The sequence below is a fragment of the Plasmodium inui genome (assembly GCF_000524495.1).
Source record: "Plasmodium inui San Antonio 1 unplaced genomic scaffold supercont1.1, whole genome shotgun sequence".
NCBI classification, from domain to species: Eukaryota; Apicomplexa; class Aconoidasida; order Haemosporida; family Plasmodiidae; genus Plasmodium; species Plasmodium inui.
In genome coordinates this window covers 1,678,039-1,692,221 of record NW_008481835.1, presented here as the reverse complement: position 1 = coordinate 1,692,221, position 14,183 = coordinate 1,678,039, and the positions used below count along the sequence as shown (strand labels likewise).

The 14,183-nt window shown below is 41.6% G+C and overlaps 3 protein-coding genes across 3 annotated transcripts; 2 read left to right on the top strand and 1 right to left on the bottom strand.

Annotated features, from left to right (window-relative positions):
- Nucleotides 1-121: 121 nt before the first annotated feature.
- On the bottom strand, nt 122-3,892 carry C922_00385 (hypothetical protein; the record flags this gene model as incomplete). The annotated part of the gene is made up of 2 exons (XM_008816002.1): nt 122-361; nt 611-3,892. The coding sequence occupies 2 exons, from the start codon at nt 3,890-3,892 to the stop codon at nt 122-124; spliced, it is 3,522 nt and encodes a 1,173-aa protein (XP_008814224.1).
- Nucleotides 3,893-7,235: 3,343 nt separating this feature from the next.
- On the top strand, nt 7,236-8,756 carry C922_00384 (allantoicase; the record flags this gene model as incomplete). The annotated part of the gene is made up of 1 exon (XM_008816001.1): nt 7,236-8,756. One exon carries the CDS (start codon nt 7,236-7,238, stop codon nt 8,754-8,756), a length of 1,521 nt encoding a protein of 506 aa, XP_008814223.1.
- Nucleotides 8,757-10,130: 1,374 nt separating this feature from the next.
- Nucleotides 10,131-14,157, top strand: C922_00383 (hypothetical protein; the record flags this gene model as incomplete). Its single annotated transcript, XM_008816000.1, has 16 exons — nt 10,131-10,190; nt 10,306-10,422; nt 10,564-10,629; nt 10,920-11,021; nt 11,194-11,288; nt 11,439-11,493; nt 11,662-11,750; nt 11,930-12,125; nt 12,500-12,601; nt 12,776-12,865; nt 12,996-13,051; nt 13,199-13,292; nt 13,446-13,541; nt 13,780-13,812; nt 13,908-13,972; nt 14,106-14,157. 16 exons carry the CDS (start codon nt 10,131-10,133, stop codon nt 14,155-14,157), a joined length of 1,368 nt encoding a protein of 455 aa, XP_008814222.1.
- Nucleotides 14,158-14,183: the final 26 nt, after the last annotated feature.

Sequence of the window (14,183 nt, the reverse complement as noted above, 5' to 3'; positions counted from 1 at the left end):
TGTGGTGCATCTGCTCGCCGCACTTCAGTGTTTCACACTCCCGTTTGCTTCTCTATCTGCAGTGTGTTGCGCTCCACCGCGCATGTCGCTTATTTTTTCTTTTTCTCTTTTTTTCGTACACTCACGCGCCTACGCCTTGCATCGAGTAGCACAGAGACAGAATCTCCCTAAAATTCTCGGTGCTGAATAAGACGTTATAATCAACATTCTCTTTTACACAATTGTTTGTCGAGGACTCGTCTATGTGAACAATTTCCTGGACGATCCGCTGGTAACTTTTTTCGACCCCCTCGCGGTAGGTCCACCTCACGGGGGCGTAGTACCTGGGCGACTCCAAATTTTTGATTATCCATTGGAAGAGCTGCAAAGGGGAAAGTGCAAAGGGGGAAGTGGAAATGAGAAAGTGCAAATGGGAAAGTGCAAAGAGGAAAGTGCAAAGGAGGGGGAAGCTGATTATCCTTTGCTGCCCCTCTCCCCTTTACAAGAATTGCCCTACACCGACTACCAAATCGGTTTGAGCCAAAAAAAATAGGACGCAGAAGCGATCAAGTGAACGACCCGCCAACAGACCTCCCACCTCACAGTGCGGGCCAAACTCCGAAGCGCTAACCTTCTGCGACACGTCGAGGAAGAACATCTTCTCGTTTGTGGTCCTCCCACGAAGCATTTTATTATCCTTTATGTTATTTATGAACGCCTTCAAGTTGCTGTCATACATTCCTAAATTGTAAATTTGAAAGACATATATCGAAATTTCTCGTACCGTTTGGCCAAACATAACTGCCACTTTCTGATGAAGAGAAGAATCCTTCCACGTCGGAGTCTTCACCTGATCCTTCAAGTTCTCCTCGTGCACGTAAAAAATGTAAGGGTACAACACAGAGTTAAGAAATATATCCAAACAGAGACACAAAGTGTGTATACTGAACTTCTTCTCATTCATCGCTAAGTTTTTATTTTTTCCGTCAATTTCGTCATGGATAAGATAAAACATAAATCGTACACCGTCGTTTAGGTTCTTGTGAGGGATTTTCACCAAATCGTTGATCAGCATTTCTAAATATACGTATATGTGTTCTTTTATTTTTTTCAACGTGGACAGCTCCTGCTTTTCATCTACAGTTAGGCACACATCCGCCATGACATCATGTCCGTTTCTGCTCCTCATGTGGTGTCCATCCTTCTTTGTGTTCATGTCTTCCAAGATTGCATTATCCTCTTCCAACACGGTTTGGTCATCCAGCACGGTTCGGTCACCCAACACCGTGTTATTTCCCCCATCTGTTGGGAACTCCTCCTCTTCCATGCGTATTCGAAATTCGCCGTAGCTATGCTTATCCCCTTTTGTCACCTCACCAGGGTCACTTTTTCTGATCAGATTGGTACCCTTTACCTTCTCATTTGCTGAATGAACCGATGACGTGTGTTCATCTTTCACCTCTGAATTTTTCTCATAGATTATATCCCCCTTTGGGGAGGCCTCTCCACTTGGGGAAGACACACCTCTTTCCTCATTCCCAACCTGTGAACAGCACAGCTGGATATATTTATCAACCCAAGGTGCGAGGACAAACCTCCGGAGACATAACAACGTGGCGACGCTGTCCAAAACATGGGTGACCTTCATCTTCGTATGGTAGTCGATGTTTTTATTAAGCAGAGTATAAATTTCGTGTTTAATGATGTGCTTCACTAGATCTTCCAGGCTGTCATAATAAGACGCGACGTTGAAAAAGGAGTGCGTAAGCAGGAGGGTATTCAAGCTACACCGCGCCTTTAGTATATGGATGACATTTATATATTTGTAATTAACCAGGTGCTTCCACAACTCTCTGCAAATGTGCGATTGCTTCAGAGGGATCGTTCCCCGCCCGCATAAGTTCACCTCCCCTGTGTCTCTAAAAATTTCGATTAACAAATTGCAGTTGGTTGGTTTCTCTTCAGTCACATCATACATCGACGCATACTCCTTCTTTATCTTGAGAACGCTCTGCACGTCTTTGTTGCTCAATTTGGTTGTGTTCGCAGGTTCTATTGGATTTGAGAAACTGTCATGCGCGGTTTCTTGAGGCGACTGCTTCACCTCTGCATCCTGCGCGACGGAGTACTTAACGCTCGCTGGATGTGCACTTTCCTCTGCCTTGGTTCCCCCCTCGAAGGCTGTTTCGTCATACAGCCCCAAGTACCCCTTCTTGTCATTAAAGGCGTTGTTAAAATTGTACATCTCTTCCAGCTTGTTACGACTTCCCTTCAGTACGCAACGCTTCCTATCTATGTCCCTCTTTGTCATCCCTTCGTCGAGATCCTTGGGGCTAACAAAGTTAAGCTTAAAAAAGCTATCTTCATAAATGCTCAAACTGGATTGGACGTAAATTTTCTGGAACAGCCAATGTGGTGCGCTTTTCATAAAATCTGAATCTTTCCCCTTTTTGGCCATTAAAAATTGGACAGTCAATTCATGTTTCTTCTGGTATAAAATAAAGTCAGACAAATTTAAGGACAATTTGGTATGATAAAAAAAGGCATCTGTCCATTCGATGGTGAGTAGTTGAGATAGAACAGCCCTTTTTAACGCCATAATGTATTGCATCTTTTTTTTTTTTAAAACTTTTAACTCATCAATGATGTACCTATACAAGGTATCGATTCGCTTCTGCAAAGAACTGTAGTTGGAATAAATCTCTGCTAGTAGTTTGTGTTTTCTTTTCAACAAATCGAGTATCCTAACTTTCCTATTCTCCAAATTGACATCACTGAGTGATTGCTTCCGATTGGACAAAATGAATGCGTCTTTTATATTCACAATGGGGTGATTACGATAATTGCCCTTGGAGTGACTCCCTATCAGCAGACAATTGGGGCACAGACTACAATAGCACTTCATGCAAACACTTTCGACTACCTCATTCGGATGGTAGGCACATTTTCCAAATTGGTATGGAGACTCTGATATTGGCATCCTCCTATGATTCTTCAAGATTTTATTTTTCTCATGATGTTTTATGTCACATATGTTGCACAGATGGACCTTATCGTTATGACAATAATAAATAGCCTTAGCTGTGTAGCAGTATTCACATATCGGCACGCTGATGTCGACCCGTAGGCATTTAAACTCAAACTCGATTAGCAGCAGAGGAAGTACCTGTTCGGCTGATCTGACTTTGTATATGTAGCTATAGTTACTTCTTCCCCTCGTCATGCTTATCGATGTTCCCTTGTTTTGCCCGCCGCCTGTCAGGTCGTTCTCCCCTTCCCCCCCCTGCCTCCGCTCCGATGAACCCAACTGCTCATAGAACAGATCTTTATCCACGGCAACTGAGTCGTAATTACTTGGCATTTCGTCCTTTTCCATGTAACTCAAATTATTTTTATTTAATAAGAGCGTCTTGCTGGGTATTACCTTAAAGAGGTATACTCGAAAAACCCCATTGGTGTTCTTTTCAAACCCTAGTGGATAATCTGTGTTCCCAATGACAAACTCCAGGTGTTTGAGCTGTTCATAATTTTTTGTAAAGTATTCACCCACATGTTCACTTTTATCATTTATTTTGTTTGTGTCCATTATACTAAGTAGGATGTTGCTTCTCAAACGAGCTGCGATTTCGTCAAATTGTTTTTCACTTTCCGGCTTCACTAATCGATATACATTCAATACGTTCACGTTGCTACTAAAGAAACTTAACTTGAGGAGGTACTCATATTTCATCACCATGTTGTAATCAGTAATTCTGCTTATTTCCAGCATCTCCGAAAATGCTTTGTTACTGTTTGTCTTTTCATTTAGACTTTTATTTTTTACTACCACTCGTTTGTATACACTGCGGAAGTCGTCCCCTTCCTCGTCCTGACTCCCTTCCCCTTGTCCCCTCTCCTGTTTCGTCCCCTCCATGGGTTCGTCGCGAGCACGGTGTGGAGGCAGCACAAACCGTGGGGAGGTGAAGTATGTCTCCCCTAAACGTTTTACCCTGTTTTTCCTTCACCAAGTTGCCCTCTTTTTTTGTTTTTCCTTTTTCAACTTTCCCATCCCATTTCGACGAAGCGGCTCGCAAAACCTGACGCACCAATCCCCCCTTGGTGGGTGAGCAACGGGGCACACGTGCACATACAGGTCTGTGCTACTCACGGATAGGGAAAATTATAAAAAAAATTACCCAAAAGGCAACCAAACAGGGGAAAAAAAAACCAAACTACTGACTAAACACCAAGCCGATTGCGCTAAGCGTCCAAGGAGGTATCTTATTTTATTCCTTCCCTGCTGCGCATCCCTTAAGCGGAAATTTTCACACACAAAATTGAAAAAAAAGCGTACAAGAGTTGCTTTTTAGGTTAGGGCGATTAAAAAATTCACCTTTCCCCTCCGGGAATTGGTAACAACGAGATTACGCGAAGACATCTGTGCGTTTTCTTTTTTTTTTTTTTATTTTCCGCTCTCTGTCGTATTTCTCACCTTTGCATATATGAGTCATTCTAACGCAAAGGTTGCGGGCATTTATGCGACCCTCTCATTTGCGCTTTTTCTAATTAATAATTACGCTATTTTTTCATTTCCTACCTGTACGAAATGGAAAAGAGGGGGATAAAGAAAAGAGCACACACAAATTCCCTTTTTTTTTTTTTTTTTTTTCCTTTCACATTTGTTTCACACATTTGTGACGGTAATTTTACACACACACACCGGTATTATAGCCCTTTTGTTAAAATGGTTCTTCTCAATTTTGTGTTTCTTTCGGTATGTACCAAAAAAAGGGAAAAACAAAATGAGCGACAGTTATTCTCCCCATTTTTTATTTCACCATGCGAATGTTCCGGCTGGTCAAGCGGAATACATTTTATATCCCTTGGCTACTTCAGCGAAATGTCCTTCTCAAAAAATGCTCACTCACCTCGGGATGAACAATCTGGAGGAGACCACATAATTTCTGCGTAAAAGGTTACACGCTATTCTGTCCCGAAGTTTGTGTCCGCACCTGTCTTCACAACAGCTACGCAGTAAATGAAAATTAGCTGCTTCTAACGGGACACACTGCCGCTGTGTACCAAAGTGAGGTTGTTAGCTCGGTTCACGCGCGCCAACTCTGCTTTCATTTCTTCTCGCGCGCAGTTTACGCCCACCCACAAGTAGGGGTTATTACATTTTCAGCGTTGCATGGGGGCACGTGGGGAGACCTGGCAGAATGACCAGCGTATCAAAAATGGAAAAATTAAAACGAAAAAAAAAAGAACCTTAAAAAAAAAGGGAAAAAATTAACAAACGAGAAACAACGTACACCTGCGCGCACCGGATTATTTTTTAAATTGCGAACTTCAAATCTCTCACGTCTAATTTTGTACACAGCCGCTTTTCCACCTCGCCGATTCGATTTGCTCTCTCGGTGGTAAGCGCCGACGTCTTCCATAGTTCGAAAAATAGCACATGGACAGAGTAACTCCTCCCAAGGTAATTCATTTTTTCCCTTTTTCTTCCATATTATTGTAGCATACCGTGTGGTGTAATGTCGCCTTCTGTTAGCCTATGCCTTTTTAAAACCCCGTTCGCGATTTGCAGACATTTAAGCATGGCTAAAAATTATGGCATTATTTTATTTTACCCCTCAAGTCTGCCATTTCTTTCTTCAAAATGGAACTTCTTCTCTTAACATTTGGAATAAACAGTCGTTTCATTTTAAATTTCCATTTCGCCATTTATGTGTCTCCCCACGAGAATAAACCTTTATGTCACCCAAGTAATCTTTTCACTTGTTCTTTTTTTTTTATTGCCCAGTTCATTGCAATGTGTCGCACACGCGAGGAAGATCGAGGGGAAAGAAAAAAAAGATAAATAAGGCCTCTATAAAAAAAGGAGCATAATTTAACACTTGCGTGGATTACTCGCAAAGCAAAACTGGAGAAATTTTTTTTATAGGCACACCACAACGTGGCGTTTTCAAAAATGTATATACATACATTCGTAACCGTAACATATGATGAGGAAGTTCTACATATAATGATCAGCAAAAAAAAAAAAAAAAACATTCTCCAGTAGGTTTTTCTCCTCCTTATTCCCACCAATCTGTAACAGGCAGAAGCTGGGAAAACACTTCGAGGAAACCTGAACAAATCGCATAGAGGTGTCACATGCGTGTCAACCCTACACGAATGCAAACTTCACGGCATAGTCGCCAAACGATTTTTCCCCCCACTCCATGAATGCAAATCCTACCTTAGAAGCTCATATATATTCTAAAAAAAAGGTTAAATTTTATAACTAGCTACCTCTCTGTGTGTACTCCACCCATTTGTATTTGTGACAATACCCTCAGTTGGTGGTATCGCGGGGGAAGGGAAGTGGTAATGTCCACTGACCACCTGTCCCACCCGTGAATGCACCTCCTGTCGCACTTTTGTGAAACTGATACTTCAATGTATAACCGATACTTCACCGTATAAATGTTATTCAAATCAGCTTCGTTCAGTTTAATGCTCCACCGTGGCTGCCTCGGCAGGGAACCACACCTTTGTAACCACGTCGCCTCCTTCATTTATCAACCCTAGTCATCGTTAAAAAGGGGAAGTAACACAACTTTTTTACGCCCCCCCTCCCTTTCATGCGCATGGTATCAAAACAGTAGCGACACTTCTTGGGCCCCATATCATTACTCCAAATGTGAGAATCCTTTTTCTGCGTCAACTTGTGGCCACCTTATTCGCGTTCAAAACGCGATGGCACATTTGTGAGATGCGGCGTAGGATCTACAACAGTTGGAGGAATTTCTCCAAATGAGAAGAAGAGATATACAAAGTGCTGTGCCAAACTGGGTAATTATCTTGACGGCATGGAAAAATAAAGAAAAATCATCTCCCTATTCAACGTTATGTAAAGCACACACGATGTGCGCCTAACGGTACAGCTTCTTCCACATGATGTGCAGAAAAAAAAAAAAAAAAGAGAAGAAAACGCGCGGAACCTTTCTTCCACGTGACAGAAGAACATATAATTCACGCAGCTCACATGTGCACTCGCGCACTTCCCTACCGCGTCGTGCAATGTACATACATGCGTGAGACTGCCCCTTTGTCACACTGAGTGGAATACACATATATAGGCGTATACTTATAATCCCACACACGTAGGTAGAGAACAGGAGGGACCCCCTAGGTGAACGACAATAAGAGCATATCCCAGCAAGACCAAACGAACGGCCAGGAAGCATTCATGAAGACGCACTCGGACGGGGAAGAGACCAAAACACACAATGATGAATAGCCAGGAAGAGACGACCGAGGAGGAAGGCAAAACGTTGAGTCGCTCCAATGAAGAGAAATCTGCGAAAAGTGCGAAGAAAAGAAAGCTACAAGAAATAGGACCGAGTGAAGTCAGCGGGGAGGAGGAACCAACGGGGGGAGAAGCCCCACTGTGTGTGGAAACAGGAGGGAATAATGAATCAAATTATAAATTGAAGAAAAAAAAAAAAAGGAAAATTTTAAGCCTTTTTAACAATATCTTCAGCTGGGTTGTGAGTAAAAATGTGAAGATCCCATCGAAAGAAATTGAAACGAAAGAGGAAGTACACTTTCTCAATTTTAACAACATTTTGTCTAAACATTTTGGGTCAAAAGTCCTTTTCGTAACGGACGAGTCGATTAGCAAATCGGAAAACATAATGATTGAAGACAAGGTCGGATGGGTGACTAGAAGAAGGAGGGACGTAGGACACGAGTGGCTAATACTCAAATTGAAGTATCCGAGTGTTATATACGGAATAGAGATAAATTTCGAAAATATGGAGGAAGATATATGCCCCCATTTGTCAATCGAGGTGGTGGAAAATCCCTGTATTGACGAAATTATCAAAGAGGAAGAATACATAATGAACGAAACGGAAGAGAAAGAAGGAGCAGAACACAGGGAACAGAAAATTGCAAAAAGAAAAAGCTACAATTTTTTAGAATCCTACAAAATTGATAAATCCATATCAGACATTCTGGAAAATCAAAATACTCCCTGGGTTGAATTACTCCAAGCCGACTGTGTAGATTTCCTCAAATGTTTTCATAAAAAAAAAATCTACTATTTTAAAGTTAACGACCTGTCCTTGATCAAGCCATGGACACATATACGGATTAATTTATATCCAGATGGAGGCATAAATAAAATAAAATTTTATGGCGAATTCGTCACCCTATTTAAGAAGCATACCATTTTATCGAAACAGAAGATTTTCCTAAATAAACCAGAAAATGGATGTACTTTAATATACTACCATTGTGATGATATACACAAAGGCCATCCGAAAAATATGATCGATTCGTATAAAACGGATGGCTTCTCAACAAAAAGATTGTCCAATAGGCCACCAATTATTCTACGCACACTTACTTACAACTCAATTAAAAATGTTTCCATTTTTAAATTCGGTGTTCGGGGCGTCATCGAAAATTTTACCTTCGACATTGGCAATTACAAACATGATCATCCAGAATATATCCAAATATACTTATTAGACTGTGTAGACATGCTCACTTTGGATTTACTGGAACAGAAACGCATTTTTGAAGAAGACGAAAACATGGAAAAGAAAAAAATAGATTGGATGCAACTCCCTCCATGTAAATTGGCCAACGATCACAAGAAAACTTTTTACAATTTTAATTTGCTTGAGTATAATTTCACCATCATGGAGAGGACAGCCACTCACTTTAAAATTTCGCTCCATCCTGATGGGGGCATATCACAAGTCAACGTTATCGGTACGGTTTTGTCCACTCCCCCCTGACACGCACGCGGCGGCCAATTGAAGATTGGGTAATAATACACCCAAAATGGGCATACGCGCTATGCACCTTGCTACGTGTACGTTCTCTTATTATATATTAGATCCTTGTGACAAATGGGGGGCCTCCTTTCCCAAACGGGGAAGAGCTAACCTGCCTCTGCAAATCAAGTAAGAAAAGCCACACCATGTGTGCAAACGGGGTGGATATTGAAACGGTATAGTGAAAGCCGCACATAAGCCTTATTCAAGGATCCACTCCCCAGAAAAATATATGTCATAATTTAATAAAAAGAGGGAGAGAGAGAAAAAAAAAAAGACATTTGTTTTCACATTTCTCTGTCCCGTTAAGTACCTCTTTATATCTCCCTATACCTTTCTGTATCTCTCTTTTTTTTTTTTAATTATTTTCGCCACGCATTTTGATAAAAGTATGCGTGTGCGCTTTCAGTAATTCGTCTAATCAGCCCACCCTTTTTTATAACTCTAAAAAAAATAATTTTTGGTACTTTTTTTAAGAAAACTGATTAAAATTTATATCAAGTATGACATTCGTAAGGTGTCCCCACACCGTTGCGAATTTAACTAGTCGCCGTTTTGGCACAGATTATATGGAGCGTCCGCTTTGAAGAGCGCTGTGCGCGCCGGTACAATACTCCACGTGCTGCGCCTATTCTGCTGCCGTGTCTTCATGGGAATTCGACAAAGACGCCGCCACGCACTGCGTATGAGCGCACATCTCGTCAGTCCCTTCAAACCGGTACACTCGGCCTTCTTAACCCCCCAAGAAGGAAGCTTCCCCGTGACACGAAGCGGCGTAATTGTAAACTCATTTACGCTTAATAGTGACTAAAGTACGAGTTGCAAAAATGTGTACATAAAAAAAAAAAATAAAGCTTCCATTTTATGCGATGACGAGGGATATAGCCTAATGCTTCTTTCTTTTTTTTTTCTCCATTGTGTCTTTTTCACTCTACATATTTTTACTATGCTTCCTTTTTCTTCTCTTCACGTTTCTCAACGAAAAAAATTTCAAAAGGAGGCAATTTAACCCATATCCAGACGAATTGACCGGCAGGTACATAATAGGGGAAACATTTTTACACCCTCGGGGGGGAGTATACGTGTGTGCATGTGTAGGCCACCGATCAGTGAGTAGAGGCACAGGCAAGTTAACACAACACACTAGCCGGGATTTATTTTCCCTACATTTTTACCTCGACCTTTGGCAACTGAAAGCAGACTGGGATAAAAAGGAAAACAAATTAAATAAGAAGCGGGATAAAAATTGGGCCAAAAATTGGGCCAAAAAGTGAGGCCAAAACAAAATAAAAGCACCCAAAGAAGTATCCTCCGCCGCATCCTCCCAAGTGCAAAATGAAAAACCAAAACAACGACAAGCTCTGTAATCTGAAGGACTTGGTGCCCTTCTACAAGGTACGAAAAAATAAACAGTTCTCCATGTGTGAGAAGAAACCACACTCGAAGGCAGTAACTGCTACCCAATTGGGACTACTTCAAAAATGCGCCCCTTGAACACTCCCCACCCCAGAAAGACAATGAAAAACTGAACGAAAATACAGAGGACATTGTATATTCAGTAAAAAAGAAATTTAACTTTATCAAGGAAAAAAAGGAGACTACATTTAATAAGTATGAAGACACCAAGGTGAGGCTAGGAATGGCTGGCATGAAATGTCCCCCAGGAGAAGTGAAATGGGAGAAAATCAACGAAGGGACGGAGAGGCGATCGAAGTAACAACCCACACGGTTGATCTTCCAACCCACCGCTCATTCCACCTTGGTGCAGAAAAATTTGGACCTCCTCAATCGAGAATTAAAACTCAACAAGATTTCTCTCGTGCAACAAAAAATTGTAATAAAAGGAGGGTCGCAGTTTCACACCCCTCGGTAGCTGCCTATTCACCATGCATAGAAAGAGTCGAATTCGGACAAAGTGAGAAGGGCGAAATGAGAAGGGAAGGCACGATAAGCGGAGGAATGATAAGCAGAGGAATGAGGAAATGTTCCCCTACATGTGCTCACTCAGTTTCGTGGATAGGCATTGTGTGGATAGGTATCTGCATTATGGACAGATACCTAACTGGGCATCTGCAAAGTTACTTACCTAATTGTGCACACATCGCATTTACGAAAAACAAAAAGGAACATGAAGAACTGAAGACGAAGAATGAAGAGATATTAAATAAATTTGAAAACCTCAAGCATTCCAAGCACACCTACCAAATTATGTTGCAACGGCTCAAGGTAGGTACCTCCGGGGGAGGCAAATGACGAACAAAAGCTCAAGAAAGTTATCGAATGGGCTTCCAGGCGATATGGAAAGAAGGCGTCTCGACGGGGAAACGCCCAAACCGTCGACAACGCACAACGCCAATCTCTCCTTTTATGCCATGTTCTTTTCACCCAAAAAAAACAGAAGGAAAAGAAAATGTTGTACTTCTACTTAAACTCCTTGGAAAGAACAGTCACGGGCCTTAAAAATAACGAACGGCAATTGCACAACGCGATTCAGTAATGCTATTATGGAAGCAGCGAAAAAAAAAAAAAAAACAGGACATATTCCTCATGGGCGCCACACCATGATGACACTGTCATAAGCATGTAGACATGTTTACCGTCGGCACCGATTTTTGCATTCCCTCCGCGCCCCTATCATAACAGAAAAATAACTTCGGAAAATAAAAATTTAAAAAAATCCATCGATGAGAAAAAAACGGTGAGACGCACATTTTGTCTACGCTTCACAAAATGAGAGTTGCAACAATGCACAGGAGTGACTACAAGGGGTTCACCAAATGAACCGAGGAACCGACACAGATAAACAAATGTGAGTGGATGCACGAGAGGCCTTCCCCTCATGTGTTCCCCAATTTCCCCCCTGCAGGAACTCCTGAAGGCGAAAAATAAAAATGAGGAAATCCTCAAATATATGAATGTCAACAAGGAGCACAGCAATATACTCAGGATAAGGAGGTATGGCTATAAGGAAACGCATGCGTAGGCCCCTGCAGATTTGTCTCTCGTCGTCGTCTTCGCTTCTTCTTCTTGGCTTCTTCATTCCTGTTTGTCTGTGCATAGCTCCCCCTTCGCTGCTGCCTTCCTTGCTTCCTCTTCACACCTGCGGGGCCAACTTTCCCCCCAAACCCTCACAGGGAAATGATCAGCCAATACAAAAACAACAAACTGCACAACGCAGACATAGCGCTGATGGTCGAGGAAAAAAAAAAATTCAAGAAGCTCCTCATCTACTACTTGCTACTCAACAACTACTTAAAACTGAGCGCATCCAACATCTTCGAAAATGCAAGCAACATATATGCCACCATATCGAAGCTGAGGGAGGCAACCGTAAGGGGAGGAGGCGAAAAAAAAAGGGAGGAAGAGGACATATATAAAGAGAGATATATGTATATGTGAGGAGAGATCCGTATATGTGGGGATGGATACATATATGTAGAGGGGAACTCCCAAAGAACTGTCCAATTATCACCTCCACCCCCCGTGAGAAATAACCCTGCCGATGAACCGCAAAATAGTTAATCGGACAAAAAATGGGATTTATGTAACCCCCGTCTAAATGGCCTCCATGTGGGGGGGCACACACACACATGCGCATAGTAATGCGCGTAAAAGGCAAATCACCGCAACTGTTCCAGTCCAAGCTAGGAATGTAATTTTTTTTTTTTTTTTTCCACGCACTCCATCACTGTGCGACAAAACAGGGAGTTACAGATATTTATGACATAAATCAAAAGTTTCAAGATATAGAAAATAAAAAGAATTTGCTGCAAAAGGAGGAGGAGTCATCTCAGAGGAAGCTCGAAGTAAAGCTAAGCTGAATGTGCTTAGGCGCTGCGGGGTCATTCTTCCAACCATTGCTCCTCCCTTATTCTATACCCCCCTTTTTATCAGAATTGTTGCGATTCTCTCCCAATTTTCTCTTCATTTTAGCTCTATTCTCCCGCCATGTACTTCCCCTACTTTTGTATAAACCGTAGGACGCCATTAAGGAATACATTGTTCTCAATAACGACATCATAAACACCTTTTCGGAGGACAAGAATATATTGAAGAACAAAATTTTAAATGTTAAACTGGACACAGTGGGCAGGCGAATGGCAGCACATACTCCTTTTCACATGCGAACACGTGTGTGCTGGCAGTGTTCTCGATCGTTGTTAACTCCCCCGTTCCGCTCCTCTTCCTGATTCACACCAGGAAAAAGAAAAAATATCGGATGACATGTATGATATGTACAAGCTCGTCTTCGCAAGGTATACATTTCTACAGCTACGAAATGATAAACGAAGTTTCCCCCTCGTTAGTGCACCAGTACTCATATCGCATCTTTGGATCCTTTCCTCCCTCCCCTACACACCTGTGTGAAACATGCTGGAAATATCGTTCTGTAAACCTCGTAGCGAAAAGGAACTAGAAGACATTAACATGAAGCTGGACAAAATAAAAAAATTCTTGGAGAAACAAAACAACTACTTTCACTCGATTAATATGGAAGTAAAACAATTTTTTTTTTCTTGTTGTACTGAAGGATTACGTCAGCTGTCAGATTAGACATTCCAACAGTACTAAACAAACAGCCACCTGCGCACACACATGAGGCATTTGTTATGAGCGCTACTTCTCCACCCCTTGGATGACTCCTTGCAGGATAAAGTTGAATTTCACTCGAATGAAGACATGTTGCAATATATCAAAAATTTAAAGACAGTCATAGAGATCCTCATGCGGATAACTCAGAAAAACGTAAAAAAAAAAGAAAAAAAAATTTAAACAAAAAGGAGAAAAAAAAATTTAAACAAAAAAGGCATATCGGCAGCTGGATAGGGGAAAAACCAACCAAACCAACCCATTAAAAGGAAGAACCGTCCGACCACCCCTAACCACTTTTTCACTGCAAGAAGGAAATATAAACCCACATCTCACAGCATTGTCATACCGAACCTGACTAACATATGAATTTCCTTTTTACCCCCAATGACAGAGAGAAAACGGAAACATCAGCAGATCCTACAAAGTAACTTAACTGTTTAACAACACTTAAGTACGAAAATTAAAATATCTAGATTGCGAAAATATGACTACTTTTTCATTTCCTCGTCTGTTCTGTAGTCTTTGGAGTTTCTGGAAATTATCAACCTGTACAAGAACGTCGACTTCCACAAGAAGATGTGCAGGTAAAGAAAAAAGAGAGAAAAAAAAAAAAGCGTAACCAGGCGAACGCATAGAGAATCATTATGCGCGCTTCAGCGTTGTTAGCCTCACTCGATGGTAATTTTCTTGTCTCCTTTTTCGCACTTCCTTGTGCAGAGTTGACGACACCCTGGATCTGGAAAATTCTATAAAGCTCGGTACTCTCTAACTCGGGTGTAGTCGTACAGTTTTCAC